The sequence below is a fragment of the Phocoena phocoena genome, chromosome 17 (assembly GCF_963924675.1).
Source record: "Phocoena phocoena chromosome 17, mPhoPho1.1, whole genome shotgun sequence".
NCBI classification, from domain to species: Eukaryota; Metazoa; Chordata; class Mammalia; order Artiodactyla; family Phocoenidae; genus Phocoena; species Phocoena phocoena.
Window position 1 is genome coordinate 976073 of NC_089235.1, and position 13212 is coordinate 989284.

The window sequence follows — 13212 nt, forward strand, 5'->3', positions numbered from 1 at the left end:
GTGGGTTTAGGCGACACTGAGGTGGAAGAAAATACTCTCCTCTCGTTGTTCCTACCCACCGCGGATAGCAATGATCCCAAATTCGGGTCATTTTCACCACCTTTCGTTTTAAAATACCTTTCCTCTGCCGTTAAGAAAAGAGGAAGCCGACAAACCACTTTTACACACATCACGAATTCCGACCAGCTCGTGAAAGCACCGCCCGAGGCGCCCACGCCGGACCCGCAAGGGCTGCCGGGCTACGGGCTGTTGGAAGCCCGGAGCCGTACCCACCCAGGAGCGCAGGGCCGGAGCTCAGCACGCACTCCTGCCCCAGGCCCCGCAGCAGCTGACAACTGGCCACCGCCGCTCCGCAGCGGTCGGCCGCGGACAATGACTCCTGTAACTGAAGCAGAGTACCCCTCACGCCAGACCCGGCGTCCGCCATGACGCCCAGCAACACCCACGCGTGCGCACACAACACCCGGGCCTTAAGTGCCTAGTGGAAAGGGGCGGGGGCGGGACTTCCGGTGAGTGAGCACAGCTCTCCGGGCCCGGAAGTGCCCCTGAGGCCGGGGGCGGGGTCCTGCGAGGGGCGGGGCCTTAGCGGGCTGAAGGGAGCGGGGTCCTCGGCGAGTGAGCACATCCGGCCCGGGCGCAGAAGTGCCCCGGGGGCGAGCGCGGGGGCGAGCGCGGGCGCGAGCGCTGGAACCTTGTCGAAGACCATCGCGGAGGGAGCCTTCCCTGCAGGATCAACGGCTTAGACGTGCATTAAGATAGAGGCAGGCTTATGAATGTGTGGCCCACAGTACACTTAGCACAATACGTCAAAACTCGGGGAGAATCAGGAATCCAACCGCTCGACCTCCGGAAATAGATGCGGAGGACAGGTGGCGAATTGGAGTTGACTGAGTGCCCGAGGCAGAAAGAAACAGGCTACGGCTCGGGTCAGGAGCCACAGCTAGCCCTTGATAAGGAAGGCCGGGGTCGGGGGGGGGAGGGGGGGGTCGTTTGGATTCCCAAGGGACACAGGAGCGGCTCCTCCTTAGACACTCCCTGTAGAGGCCGGCCCCCGAACGCTGTCCGGCGGCCTCCCCTGATTTCCCGCGAAATCGCATTCCGGCTTTGGACAAGACCACCGGAGCGGGGGAGCCCCGAGCGAGTTGTGCGTCGGTGTCCCGCGAGGCGCGGGGCGACCGTCGGATCCCCCCTGCCGCTGCACAGTGGTGCCTCCCGGAAGCGGGGCTGCGCGAGGGCGCTGCTGCGATTGGTGGGCCGCCGCTGGGGGCGGAAACAACGGTGCCGGCGGCGGGAAACCTGGCCCCTGCTGAAGCAGAGCAGAAGCGCGACCCTTAGGTGGGGCTGGGTCTGGCCGGCTCGGAAGGCGGGGGTCTGCCGGGGTCGGCGGTGCTGGGGGGAGGGCCGAGGGACGGGGGGCCGGAGCGAGGGGAGACGGGCGGGGGTCTTCAGGGAGCGTTCCCGCGAGCCCGCGTCTCTGTCGCGCAGCCCGCCATGTCGTCCCCGGCGTCAACTCCGAGCCGCCGCGGCTCCCGGCGGGCCGCCCCCGCTCAGCCACGTGAGTGTCCGCGTACGGCCGTGCCCCGCGGGGTCCTCAGGGAGGCAGGGCGGGCGGTGCCGTGTCAGCCCCGTTCGGCCCCAGTGCCGCCCGCGCCGACGCTGCCGTGCCCGTTCCCCCACAGGTCAGGACCCGCTGTCGTCGGGAGAGCCTCGGCCGCTGCCCGCGTCGCCCGGCGCAGAACCCCGCAGCCCACCCCGCGCGCCGCCCGCAGGTACGCTGCCCGCTCGGGCACGGGGGGCCGCGGGGCCGGGGGGGGCCGGGCGGGGGGAGCGGACGTCCCGCAGGGGTCCTCGCCGTGCTCACCCCCGTGGACGCGGTCCCCAGCCGCCCCCTTGGACCTGGACGTGAGCTCGCCGCTGACCTACGGCACCCCCAGCTCACGGGTGGAGGGCACCCCGAGAAGCGGCGTGCGCGGCACGCCTGTGCGGCAGAGGCCCGACCTGGGCTCGACGCGGAAAGGGCTGCAGGTGGACCTGCACTCGGACGGGGTGAGTGCGGGGCCGTTCGGGGCGTGGTGGGCCGCGCGAGGTGGGCCGTCCCCCGCAAACCTGGTCCCGTCGCCTTTCCTGTGCAGCCGGCCACAGAGGATATAGTGGCGAGTGAGCAGTCTTTGGGCCAAAAACTCGTGATTTGGGGAACAGATGTAAATGTGGCAACGTGCAAAGAAAACTTTCAGGTGAGGTTCGGGGCTCCGGAGATGAGGGGGAAAGTACTTGTCACCTCCATCCACGTGACCCCGGTATTTAGGAGCAGATCTTCACGTGGCTCAGAATTGGTGGTGTCTTTTTCAGTTTTTAGGAAAAAGAAAAACACCTACGTTTGTCTCCAAATTCTGACACCGTTCCTAGTTTCCTTTTTTTGAAGTATAGTTGACTTACAGCAATGCGGTAGTTTCGTTTGTACAGCAAAGTGATTCGGTTATACTTCTCTTTCTGATTATGTCCCATTATAGGTTATTATAAGATTTTGAATGTAATTCCTTGTGCTGTACAGTAAATTCTTGTTGTTTTTCTACTTTACAGCTGGTAGTTTGTGTTTGTTAATCCCATACTTCTAATTGATCCCTCCTTCCCTCCCTCCCTTCCCCCCTCCCCCTGCTCTTTGGTAACCATAAGTTTGTTTCCTGTGTCTGTGAGTCTGTTTTGTATATGGATTCATTTGTGTTACTTTTTAGATTCCACGTGAAAATGATATATAGTATTTGTCTCCCTCTGATTTATGTCACTAAGTATAATATTGTCTAGGTGCACCCGCGTTGCTGCAGATGGCAAATTTCATTCTTCTTTATGGCTGAGTAATATTCCATTATGTGTATACATATATAAATCTGTATATATCACACGTTCTTAAGCTAATTGTCTATAAATGGGCACTTGGGCTGTTTCCAGGTCTTAGCTAACTTGAAAAGATAAGTGGCCCCCAGCATTCATAACTTTTATTTTGAGTAGTTGCTGGTTCCTAACTGCATTAAGCTTACTGTTTCTCTCCCCACGCTAAGAGATTTCTTCAGCGTTTCATCGATCCTCTGGCTAGAGAAGAAGAAAGCATTGGCATAGACGTTACTGAGCCTCTGTACATGCAGCGACTTGGGGAGGTAATGAAATATGCTAACCTGAAAATTCAAACTAGGGGTTGAAATGGTTAGCAGGATATAACTTGTTTGTTCTGCCCTGTAGATTAACGTTATTGGAGAGCCGTTTTTAAACGTAAACTGTGAACATATAAGATCATTCGATACAAATCTATACAGACAGCTCATCTGCTACCCACAGGTAACAATTTGCCGTTGAACTTGGGGGTCTGCAGTAAACATCTAGAAGATCTGCAGGGTTTCTGGACAGTAGGGTTTCCTTAGTAACAGAATATGCCTCCAAAGCAACTTTTGGGGGGTGGGGGGTTGCCGCATGGCATGTGGGATCTTAGTTCCCAAACCAAGGATCGAACCCATGCCCTCTGCAGTGGAAGCGAGGAGTCCTGACCATTGGACCGCCAGGGAAGTCCCCCAAAACCTCTTAAAACCATGTTCTGTCTTCTTTAAGATGAACACTTTTCCACACGTTAACATTAGAAATCGGGGTGTGTGTTACTGTTGACGGCATGTCATCGTTTGGTTGGCAGCGTTTCTTAGTACATAAAACAGTGGTGACTCACAATTGACAGCTTGTTGGGTTTGATGACTTAAAACATATTAAACGAAGACACACACACCTGCCTTCTCTAACAGGTTGTGTTAACCATACTGCAGTCTTTTCTGGGCTTAAGGTCAGACTTTATCAACGAAGCATCAGCTACATTGATTCTAGCTTTAGGCTTTGGAGGCAGGCAGACTTGGTTTCAAATCTTGATTTTGCTGCTGAATAGCTGTGTAACCTTGGTCCAGTTCCTCAGCTTCCCAGAGGCTGTTTCCTTATCTGCAAAATGGGGAACAGGTGTTAACAAATAGGAATAATTATGATTTAACCCATTTTGGTATCATTCTGTTATGGAAGAAAAGTAAGACCTGAAAGTATGAGCTTCTGTTGCCAATTAAAAGCCTACAGTCATGCCAGCATATCCTGAAGGCACGATTATATGTCTTATCTCATTTTTTTAAATTAACTTATTTATTTTTGGCTGCATTGGGTCTTCATTGCTACGTGTGGGCTTTTTCTCTAGTTGAGGAGAGCGGGAGCTACTCTTGGTTGCAGTACGCAGGCTTCTCACTGCGGTGGCTCCTCTTGCTGTGGAGTACGGGCTCTAGGGGCGCGGGCTTCAGTAGTTGTGGCTTGTGGGCTCTAGAGCGCAGGCTCAGTAGTTGTGGTGCACGGGCTTAGTTGCTCCGCGGCACATGGGATCTTCCTGGACCAGGGCTCGAACCCGTGTCCCCTGCATTGGCAGGGGGATTCTTAAGCACTGCGCCACCAGGGAAGTCCATGTCTCATCTCATTTAACTCTAGTGAGAAGATGCAGAGGTGAGAGATGTCAGTGTGCCCAAGGGTTTACAAATAGCATGTGTGATTTTATAGGGTAATGCTTTTGGATTATGCCATATTCTTTTTGTTTTTATTCCTTGCTAACATGAATTGCTTTATTAGATTTAACCCTAAGATAAAAATACAAACACAGCTTGGCACCGTTATACTTGTTTTTAAAGGAAGTTATCCCAACTTTCGACATGGCTGTCAATGAGATCTTCTTTGACCGCTATCCTGACTCAATCTTAGAACATCAGATTCAAGTAAGACCGTTCAACGCATTGAAGACTAAGAATATGAGGAATCTGAATCCAGAAGGTAATATTTTTTCCAATTTAATGAGATATAGTTGACATATAGAAGATAACGTTTGTAATAGCAAGAGAGCACGTTCCGTGAAAGTCACTTCATCAAGGAACTTTAAAGGAGTTGGTGACAGCGACGGTGGTGGACTGTGGCTTGACAGGAGCCAGTTGCAGGCTCAGTTACCCCATATGCTTCTGGACCCACCATACCTTTTTAACTAAACTGAAATTATATAAAAGATGCTGTAACTCCTGATACTTTTCTATCTTAAGATGAACTGATCCAGTTATGATAGTCTTACAGTTATTTTACTAAGAAGGCAGTCCCTCAGAATCAAAGTAGAAGACAAGTATAAAATATGATCCGTGCCCTGAAGCATAAGGAGGAAATCTAGTTTGGAAAGGAAGAGAAGAGGCAGGAGAACAGAGCAGGACTGTCTCAGCCCAGGGAGAGACGGAGCGTGCCGGGCCCCAGTGGGAGGACTTTGTGGTGAAAGATTTGGAAAGCAGACCTGAAACATCCTATTATGTTATTTATTGGGGGAAATGCTATGTCAGGGGCCCCAGTTACTACTGGGACAGGTAAGTCTGAACCCTCCACGTATAGTGGGCGCGACTATGGAGAAGATTATCACGAGTGCGTGGGCTGTGACAGCCACTTCACAGGTCCGGTCGTCCCCAGGCAGCCTCGGGTCGGCCTAGCTCGGCAAGGGTCAGTAGACTTAAGGGGTTGAGAGGGAGCACACTGGTCACAGGAGGGACATCCCAGGCCAGAGCTGAGGGTACCCAGCGAGATGTTCGTGCTCTGGCCGTAGCGTCTCCCTGTGACCCCCGCCATCCCAGCACCTCCATTCCTCCAGTGAGGTTCTCCCAGGCTGGACAGCAGAGCCAGACCCGCCCCAGCTGGCCTCCAGCTTGGGGAGGCCCACGCCCAGCCAGGACGAGCTGCCCTCTCTCCCCGCCTTGCAGACATCGACCAGCTCATCGCCATCAGCGGCATGGTGATCAGGACGTCCCAGCTGATTCCAGAGATGCAGGAGGCCTTCTTCCAGTGCCAGGTGTGCGCCCACACGGCCCGGGTGGAGATAGACCGCGGTCGCATCGCCGAGCCCTGCGTGTGCGAGCGCTGCCACACCAGCCACAGCATGGCGCTCATCCACAACCGCTCCGTCTTCTCCGACAAGCAAATGGTGCGTGGCCCCTGCGCCCCTCCACGTGCTCCATCCTCATTCTGCCCCAGCCAGGTCCTCAAAAGCCAGGTGTAACTTGTCCACTCATGCAGCCCTGAAACCATGCTTCCTGATGGGTTGAGCAGCTTCATTCCTCCTCGGAAAGCAGGTGTGTTAGAGGGCGAAGCTGGGCACTCAGTGTGCCTGAGGCCCCAGCCTCGGGCCAGCAGCACTGCTGTACCGCCCATGGGCACCTGTGCGCTGTGTTCCACACTTGTCATAGGGGAGGAGTGCGTTCTCCAACTGAATATCTTAAGTTTAGTGTCATTCGTGATTTCCTAAGTCAAATTTAACACGAGATGCTTCTATGGGAAATACTTAAGATTGTAGGATGTAAGAGTGTATACATTAAGAACAGTAAACGCCGTTTGATTACATTCTGACACTTGGCAGTTCTACCACTGGTAAAGAATGGGCTAAGAAGTTTTGCCAAAGTTTTTCTCACAAACTATTGCCTAGGGAGTTCGACCTTGTAGCTCTTCATTCATGAAAAATTTTAAGATGCAGATTAAAATACCAGAGAAAGGCAGAAAACTATTTATTTACTGCGATTGTAATGGTATAAAGTATGCATAAGGAGTGAAGAATTTTTTGATTTGTTTTAATGTTTAAGCAATCCTAACTTTAAGTGGAGAGAATGAGTTCAAAGTATAGGACAAGAGATAGTTTCCCTTATTGGGAGGCACTAGGAGAACACTAACACATGTGAAAAGCATCCACTTCCTTGCTGATGGAAGGGTCATCGAGGTGAGAAGCTTTCTTCGCACGTGGGCACCAGTTCCTGGGCCTGGGTGCTCCAAGGCTCTGCCCGCAGACTCACTGCCGTCCTCCGGCTCCTCCAGGCCACCTCGGGGCCCTTGCGCTTGCTGTCCTGTCGCTGAGGGCACGTGGCCCCTCCCTGACAGCCACTCCTCTGCCCAGTGGTCACCTGGTTTGAGAACGGCCTTCCCTGCCCTTGACGGTGGGAAGCGCAGCCTCCACCCCCGCCCCTTGCTCCCTCCTGTCGTCTTCTGCCACCGCGCCTGGCACTGCCAGGACTGTGTGTGTCCCTCCGCTCTGGGGCAGAGTCCCCAGCACCCGGGATGGAGCTTGGCAGCTGCTTGGCAGGTGCTGTGGGTGAATCGATGTCACCAGGAGGACGGGCAAGAGTTTGGGAGGCACGGTGACCTGAATGGGGGGTGCTTCTCCACCCAGAAGCGCACTGGGGGCAGCGTCCAGGAGGAACTAGAAAGGCAGGCCGACACGGATACAGACGTGCCCGCCACAGCCTTAATGCGGGGAAAAACAGCCCTGGCATCCCCGCCCCCACACGGGGCAGCCTCTAAACGAACAACCGCCTCAGAATGCGCGCCAGGCTGGGTTTCCAGAGGTGGAAACAGCGAGGTCCCGGGGCAGCAGAGGCGCTGCTGTCGGAGTGGCTGGGTGGGCAGGGCTCTGGGCCTGTCCTGAGGCATCTGCCCCCCACCCTCTCAGATCAAGCTCCAGGAGTCCCCTGAAGACATGCCCGCGGGGCAGACGCCGCACACGGTCGTCCTCGCCGCTCACAATGACCTCGTGGACAAGGTCCAGCCTGGGGACAGAGTGCACGTCACAGGTGAGGGGCTCCAGAGTCAGCCCTGTGACCTGGTCGGGGATGCCTGGCCTGGGGCTGCTGTTCCCAGCGCCTGCCTTTGACCTCCGACGTGGCCCCTGCCCAGATGGTAGGCTGTCTCCCTGTTATTGTCTGAAATAACTTGTGAGCGACCTTCCGTATTTGAGCTCTTCAGGTTTCTTTTCTTTCTAGGTTTCTGGTATGGGATTTAGGTACTTTCTTTCAGGTAGTTATTGGTAATTCCTTACATTCGGTTAAGAGAAATGAAACTTCTCTTTCAAACTGCGATGCATCGAACACAGGTGAGCAGGTGGCGTGTGGAGGCAGTGGTCCCGGGTCAGCCTCGCTGGCTCTGCGCGGAGCCCCCCGGAGCCCTGCCTCCCCCGTGCTCCAGGCCAAGGTCAGGCAGGTGAGAGTGTGTCCTTTGTGCCCTCAGGCATCTACCGAGCGGTCCCCATTCGCGTCAATCCCAGGGTGAGCAACGTGAAGTCTGTCTACAAAACCCACATCGACGTCATTCACTATCGGAAAACCGACTCGAAGCGTCTGCACGGCCTCGACGAAGAAGCAGAGCAGAAACTTTTTTCAGAGAAGCGTGTGGAATTGCTTAAGGAGCTTTCCAGAAAACCAGACATTTATGAGAGACTCGCTTCCGCCTTGGCTCCGAGCATTTATGAGCATGAAGATATAAAGAAGGTAACAGACTGATGGGCTTCTCACTTGCGGCTGGGCTTGAGAGCTCTCGGGTCAGACAGTGTGGATACCCCGGAAAGGCTGAGCCTCGGCCCGTTGGGCCGAGCAGGGCCTGCCGCCTGCCTTGGCTGTTGGTGATGAGAATGGTCGGCATCCTCGTCTCGTTTCCAGGCACAGAAGCCGCCATGGGGTGGGTGGGGTCCGGGCCCCTATGGCATCCGTGCCCCAGGGCTGACTCGCAGCCGCTCCCGTCCTCTGATCTCTTCATTGTCGCCCTTTGTCCATCTGAGCACTGAGATCTCTCTGTCTGTCCGCCCGTCTAGGGAATCCTGCTTCAGCTCTTTGGCGGGACAAGAAAGGATTTCAGTCACACAGGAAGGGGCAAGTTCCGCGCCGAGATCAACATCCTGCTTTGCGGGGACCCAGGGACCAGCAAGTCCCAGCTGCTGCAGTACGTGTACAACCTGGTCCCCCGGGGCCAGTACACGTCCGGGAAGGGCTCCAGCGCCGTGGGCCTCACCGCCTACGTCATGAAGGACCCTGAGACACGGCAGCTCGTGCTGCAGACCGGCGCCCTGGTGCTGAGTGACAACGGCATCTGCTGCATCGATGAGTTCGACAAGATGAACGAGAGCACACGCTCTGTCCTGCACGAGGTCATGGAGCAGCAGACGCTGTCCATCGCCAAGGTCAGTTGCCCGTTCTGTCCCGGCGTGGACACAGTTGGGGTGTCGGGGGGCTTGAACCTCCGCATCTGTGGAACCTGCAGCTTGGGAAACTGGCCAACACTTCTCCTGTTAGGTCCCAGCTCAGTCTCAGTATTTTCCACAGATCCTCTTTCTTCCTTTGTGCTGTCCTAACCCTCTCATGTGTGGTACTCGTAGAACTTGAGTTTGTCCTAATGCAAGGGGTTTGGTTACTGAAAAAGACACAGTCGCAGCAAACGTTCATCTACAGCTCGGTCCTTGGCTTGACTCAGTGCTCAGGGCTGTCCCCAGGGGGACGCCTGTGCAGAAGTCACCTGTGCCGGGTGACGTGGCTCGTGGTGACGGCGGATCCCTGGCAGAGGGCACCCGGGCGGAGGTGGCTCACAGTTCCTGCTGGCCTCAGGGCGAGGTTTCTAACCACACTGTCCCTCCGCCAGGCTGGGATTATTTGTCAGCTTAACGCCCGCACCTCCATCCTGGCAGCCGCAAACCCTATCGAGTCTCAGTGGAATCCGAAAAAAACCACCATTGAGAATATCCAGCTGCCCCACACACTGTTGTCAAGGTACGAAAACACGTTTTCATAGAATAGATGGTCTCACTTTGCTCATCTGTGGAATGTTCAGGGTGAGCTTGAGAAGGAAATACAGGGCAGAGCCCAGCTGATGTCGTAAACCCTTGAGGCCGACACAAAGCCTGCACACCTGCTCGGTCACGGGTTTTCCAGGCAAGGACGGTGTGTTTTTCTGCTCACCTTGATGCGTACTTGTTTTTTGGAGCAATTAGGGCCTTTCACCTTCATCCTTTCAGAAACCCACCTCTCGCTGCTCTCAGTCTTAAAGCTGGTGTAGAGAATCAACAAAGTGCAGAGAGCGGTTTTACACAGTAGATAAGGGTCTGAAAATTAAACTTGTGGAAGGGGAGTCACGTAGTCCATACTTTTTTCTCAAAGATAGATATGTTTAGACTTTGACTACTTGACTGTTCTAAAGGTAGTTCCTTCTCCCCAAAAGAGTTGAATGTATTTTCATTCGCATCTTCCGGTCTTCAGAATTACAGCGGCGTTTCCCTTGGGAGCAGCTTGCTTCTGGCTCAGCTTTCAGTGCCCGGTATTCCCGGGCAGAAGGGGCCTGCGGGGCCGGGGTAGGGGAACCGGAGGCCCGGGCTCCTCAGGCCGCCTGGGCAGGACACGCCTGCCTCCCTTGCGGGCCCCAGGGTTCACGCACAGGTACGTGGGTGTCCCAGCTGGGAAAACTGTTCACGATGTTTTCTCAGGTTTGACTTGATCTTCCTCATGCTGGACCCTCAGGACGAAGCGTACGACCGGCGTCTGGCTCACCACCTGGTGTCCCTGTACTTCCGGAGCGAGGAACAGGCACAGGAGGAGGTCATGGACATGGCGGTGCTCAGGGACTACATCGCCTACGCGCGCAGTGCCGTCCTGCCACGGCTGAGCCAGGACGCCAGCCAGGCCCTCATCGAGGTACCTGCGGCCCGAAGCGCAGCAGGGGGCCGCTCAGCCTCTAAAACAGCCTCTGAAACTTCTATGACTGTCTTCCTTCCTGTGTTGCAAAATCGAGTTTTCCAAATGTAGAAAGGGGAAAAGGATTCATTTCTACACATTGTGCACACTCTTTTTATATTTAAATACTTGTAAGCACAGTGTATTTAAGACCAGGATACCTGAGTTGAAATATAGGTGATGCTACTTAGTGACTTTGTAATTCTGGTCCCTTGGCTGCATTTGCTCGTTTCTCAAAAATTAAGTATTTTAAGTACACTTCTTAGTACCTTTTAAGTGGGCAGCAGTGCATGATGACATATACCCAGTAGACATTGTGACACTAAGAAAGTTCCTGGTGCTTTGATAGGCTTTACATCCTGACAAAGCCCTGAAGATGCTCAAGTGAAAGTTACAAGTGATGACGCGGTTTTCCGTCTCTGTCATCTTGAAGGAGTTACGTCATCCATATATGGGTTTAGACAATTTACCTCCTGCGTGTTGCCCCGCTAATCCTTAGCCTGCTCCTCGCAGGGGTGTAAACAGACAGACTGGAGTCCTCAGCTGCCCTTCCCAACGCCGTGTCCTCTGGGTGCCGGGCTTCGCACACCCTTGCTGCCCGGTCCCGTCCTGAAGCTGCGCCCGCGCCTCCCCCAGATGAGGCTCGAGGCCCAAGGCTGCACCCACTCTCGCTCCCCTCAGGACCTACCTGCCCAGGGGGTTATTTAACGGGAGCCCGACTGGCCAGAGTCCAGGCGCGACCCTCAGGTCATCGTGTGAGGAGTTGGCGTGTCCCCTGTCTCGCCAGGCTTACGTGGACATGAGGAAGGTGGGCAGCAGCCGAGGGATGGTGTCCGCGTACCCCCGACAGCTGGAGTCGCTGACCCGCTTGGCCGAAGCCCACGCCAAGGTGCGGTTTTCCAGCAAGGTGGAGGCGATCGACGTCGAGGAGGCCAAGCGCCTGCACCGGGAGGCCCTGAAGCAGTCGGCAACCGACCCACGGACGGGCATCGTGGACATCTCCATCCTCACCACAGGTGGGGCTGCACGGGCCCTCTGAGCACGTGACGGGGGTGCCTCACCGAGGAGGTAGATGTTGGCGCACGTGACCTGGTCCTGTACTGCCCGTCCTCCGGGCACCACGCCCCTAGAGGAGCGGTTCTTCCCCAGCGAGCACAGCTCGCTTCTGTGCTCATTGCCTGGACTGTCTCAGTGGAAAGGAGCAGCTATAAATAAGCTCTTCAGAAACTGGGAACAGAATTCAGAACTTGCTCCAACCGTCCCCTAACCTTATTTGGTGACATGACTAAACAGCTGTTGTTTTTTTTTAAGAGTATAGTTGATTTATGACTAAAGAAATATTAATAGAAGTTTGAAACACTTGCTTCCTTAGAGCAAAAACGTCTTCACTAATTTCTTTTAAATCAGGAATGAGTGCCACCTCTCGTAAACGGAAAGAAGAGTTAGCTGAAGCTTTGAAAAAGCTTATTTTATCCAAGGGCAGAACGCCAGCCCTGAAATACCAGCAACTTTTTGAAGATATTCGGGGACAGTCTGATATAGTGAGTGTTTATGTGTATATTTTGTTTAATAGAGTTTTCTTTTTCCTTGATGCTGCTTTAAAGTTTTTTTCTAATATTTTTCCTTCGTTTGTAGTTTAAGTAATAAATTGTTTAAGTAGTTACAGATAAAGAAGAGAAGTGAGATCACCACCCACCATCAGGGAATGATTGCGATGAGAATTGTGTTAGGCTTTCAGTTTTCTGTGTGGATGTGGATGCGTGGTTTTGAGCTGCGTCAGTTAGTACTCTTAGCTTCATCTGTGACGCAGAATCCACTTCATGACTTAACGCACTTTACCTCATGCCTCCCCCGTGAGTTACTTAACCATTTGGTGGGCACTTAGAGCATTTGCAGTCTCTTGCTGTTAAAAGGAAAGCTGAGTTCATGGCAAGAGCTCTGCTGGTCGGGTCCAGTCTTGCCTGCTGCCCTAACGCCCTCCCTTCCTGGCCCTTGGCAGGAAACGTTTGCCACTCCCAAGACGGAGCGTTAAGACGTGTGTACAGCCACCAGGAAGGAAGGAGACTCTGGTGGTTCTTTAACTTGGAAACCATTGTGTCTCTAAGCGGGGAGGGCAGCTCCACGTGTCCAGTTCTTTTCTCTTCTCTTCCCCAAAGGCAATTACCAAGGATATGTTTGAAGAAGCGCTGCGTGCCTTGGCGGATGATGACTTCTTGACGGTAACTGGGAAGACAGTGCGCCTGCTCTGAAGCCCCACGAACAGCGCCGGTCACCACCCTGCCGCCAGCGGGAGAAAGAGCCTCAAGGTCATTACTTGGCTGCATAAAAATTTTCTAACCTGGGTTCCGTTTTCTAGGGAAGCGTGTGTGTTCATCTTTTTAACATTTTAAGTAAAGAGCACTGTGCCAGTTTATGAGCATGATATAGTACAACTGTTTTCTTCAAGTGCCGTTTTTTTAGCACCAGGTTTGAGCTGTGTGTAGGCACAGACAGGGTGCGATCTTCTCTGGAGACAGCGGTCTGGGTCATGGTTTTGTGCTGGACTTCGTCGTGGCCGTTGGAGATGCTCGGGTGTTCACATCCCTCCTGTGGGGAGGTGCATGCCAGCGCTGTCCCCACTGAGTCCTCAGGGCTTGTTCTCTTGGCTACATGA

The 13212-nt window shown here is 54.1% G+C and overlaps 2 protein-coding genes across 3 annotated transcripts in view; one reads left to right on the top strand and one right to left on the bottom strand.

The window, feature by feature from the left end:
- PRKDC (protein kinase, DNA-activated, catalytic subunit) overlaps positions 1 to 427 on the bottom strand; it is a 149203-nt gene extending 148776 nt beyond the window's left edge. For both annotated transcript variants that reach the window (XM_065895584.1, XM_065895585.1), the window contains exon 1: positions 274 to 427. In XM_065895584.1, coding sequence (XP_065751656.1) covers positions 274 to 427 — 154 coding nt within the window. The remainder of the gene's footprint in view (positions 1 to 273) is intronic.
- An 876-nt stretch (positions 428 to 1303) lies between these two features.
- Positions 1304 to 12808, top strand: MCM4 (minichromosome maintenance complex component 4). Its single transcript, XM_065895349.1, has 17 exons — positions 1304 to 1335; positions 1486 to 1555; positions 1680 to 1769; positions 1883 to 2046; positions 2133 to 2234; positions 3057 to 3152; positions 3235 to 3330; positions 4692 to 4830; positions 5787 to 6007; positions 7520 to 7640; positions 8074 to 8333; positions 8654 to 9019; positions 9475 to 9602; positions 10313 to 10520; positions 11347 to 11575; positions 11967 to 12100; positions 12716 to 12808. Exons 2-17 carry the CDS (start codon positions 1492 to 1494, stop codon positions 12806 to 12808), a joined length of 2511 nt encoding a protein of 836 aa, XP_065751421.1. The 5' UTR covers positions 1304 to 1335; positions 1486 to 1491.
- Positions 12809 to 13212: the final 404 nt, after the last annotated feature.

Coding starts and splice junctions, on each gene's coding strand:
- MCM4 (XM_065895349.1), top strand. CDS start 1,492: ATGTCGTCCCCGGCGTCAACTCCGAGCCGCCGCGGCTCCCGGCGGGCC. Junction 6,008..7,519: donor TCTTCTCCGACAAGCAAATG/GTGCGTGGCCCC, acceptor CCACCCTCTCAG/ATCAAGCTCCAGGAGTCCCC. Junction 10,521..11,346: donor CCAGCCAGGCCCTCATCGAG/GTACCTGCGGCC, acceptor CTGTCTCGCCAG/GCTTACGTGGACATGAGGAA.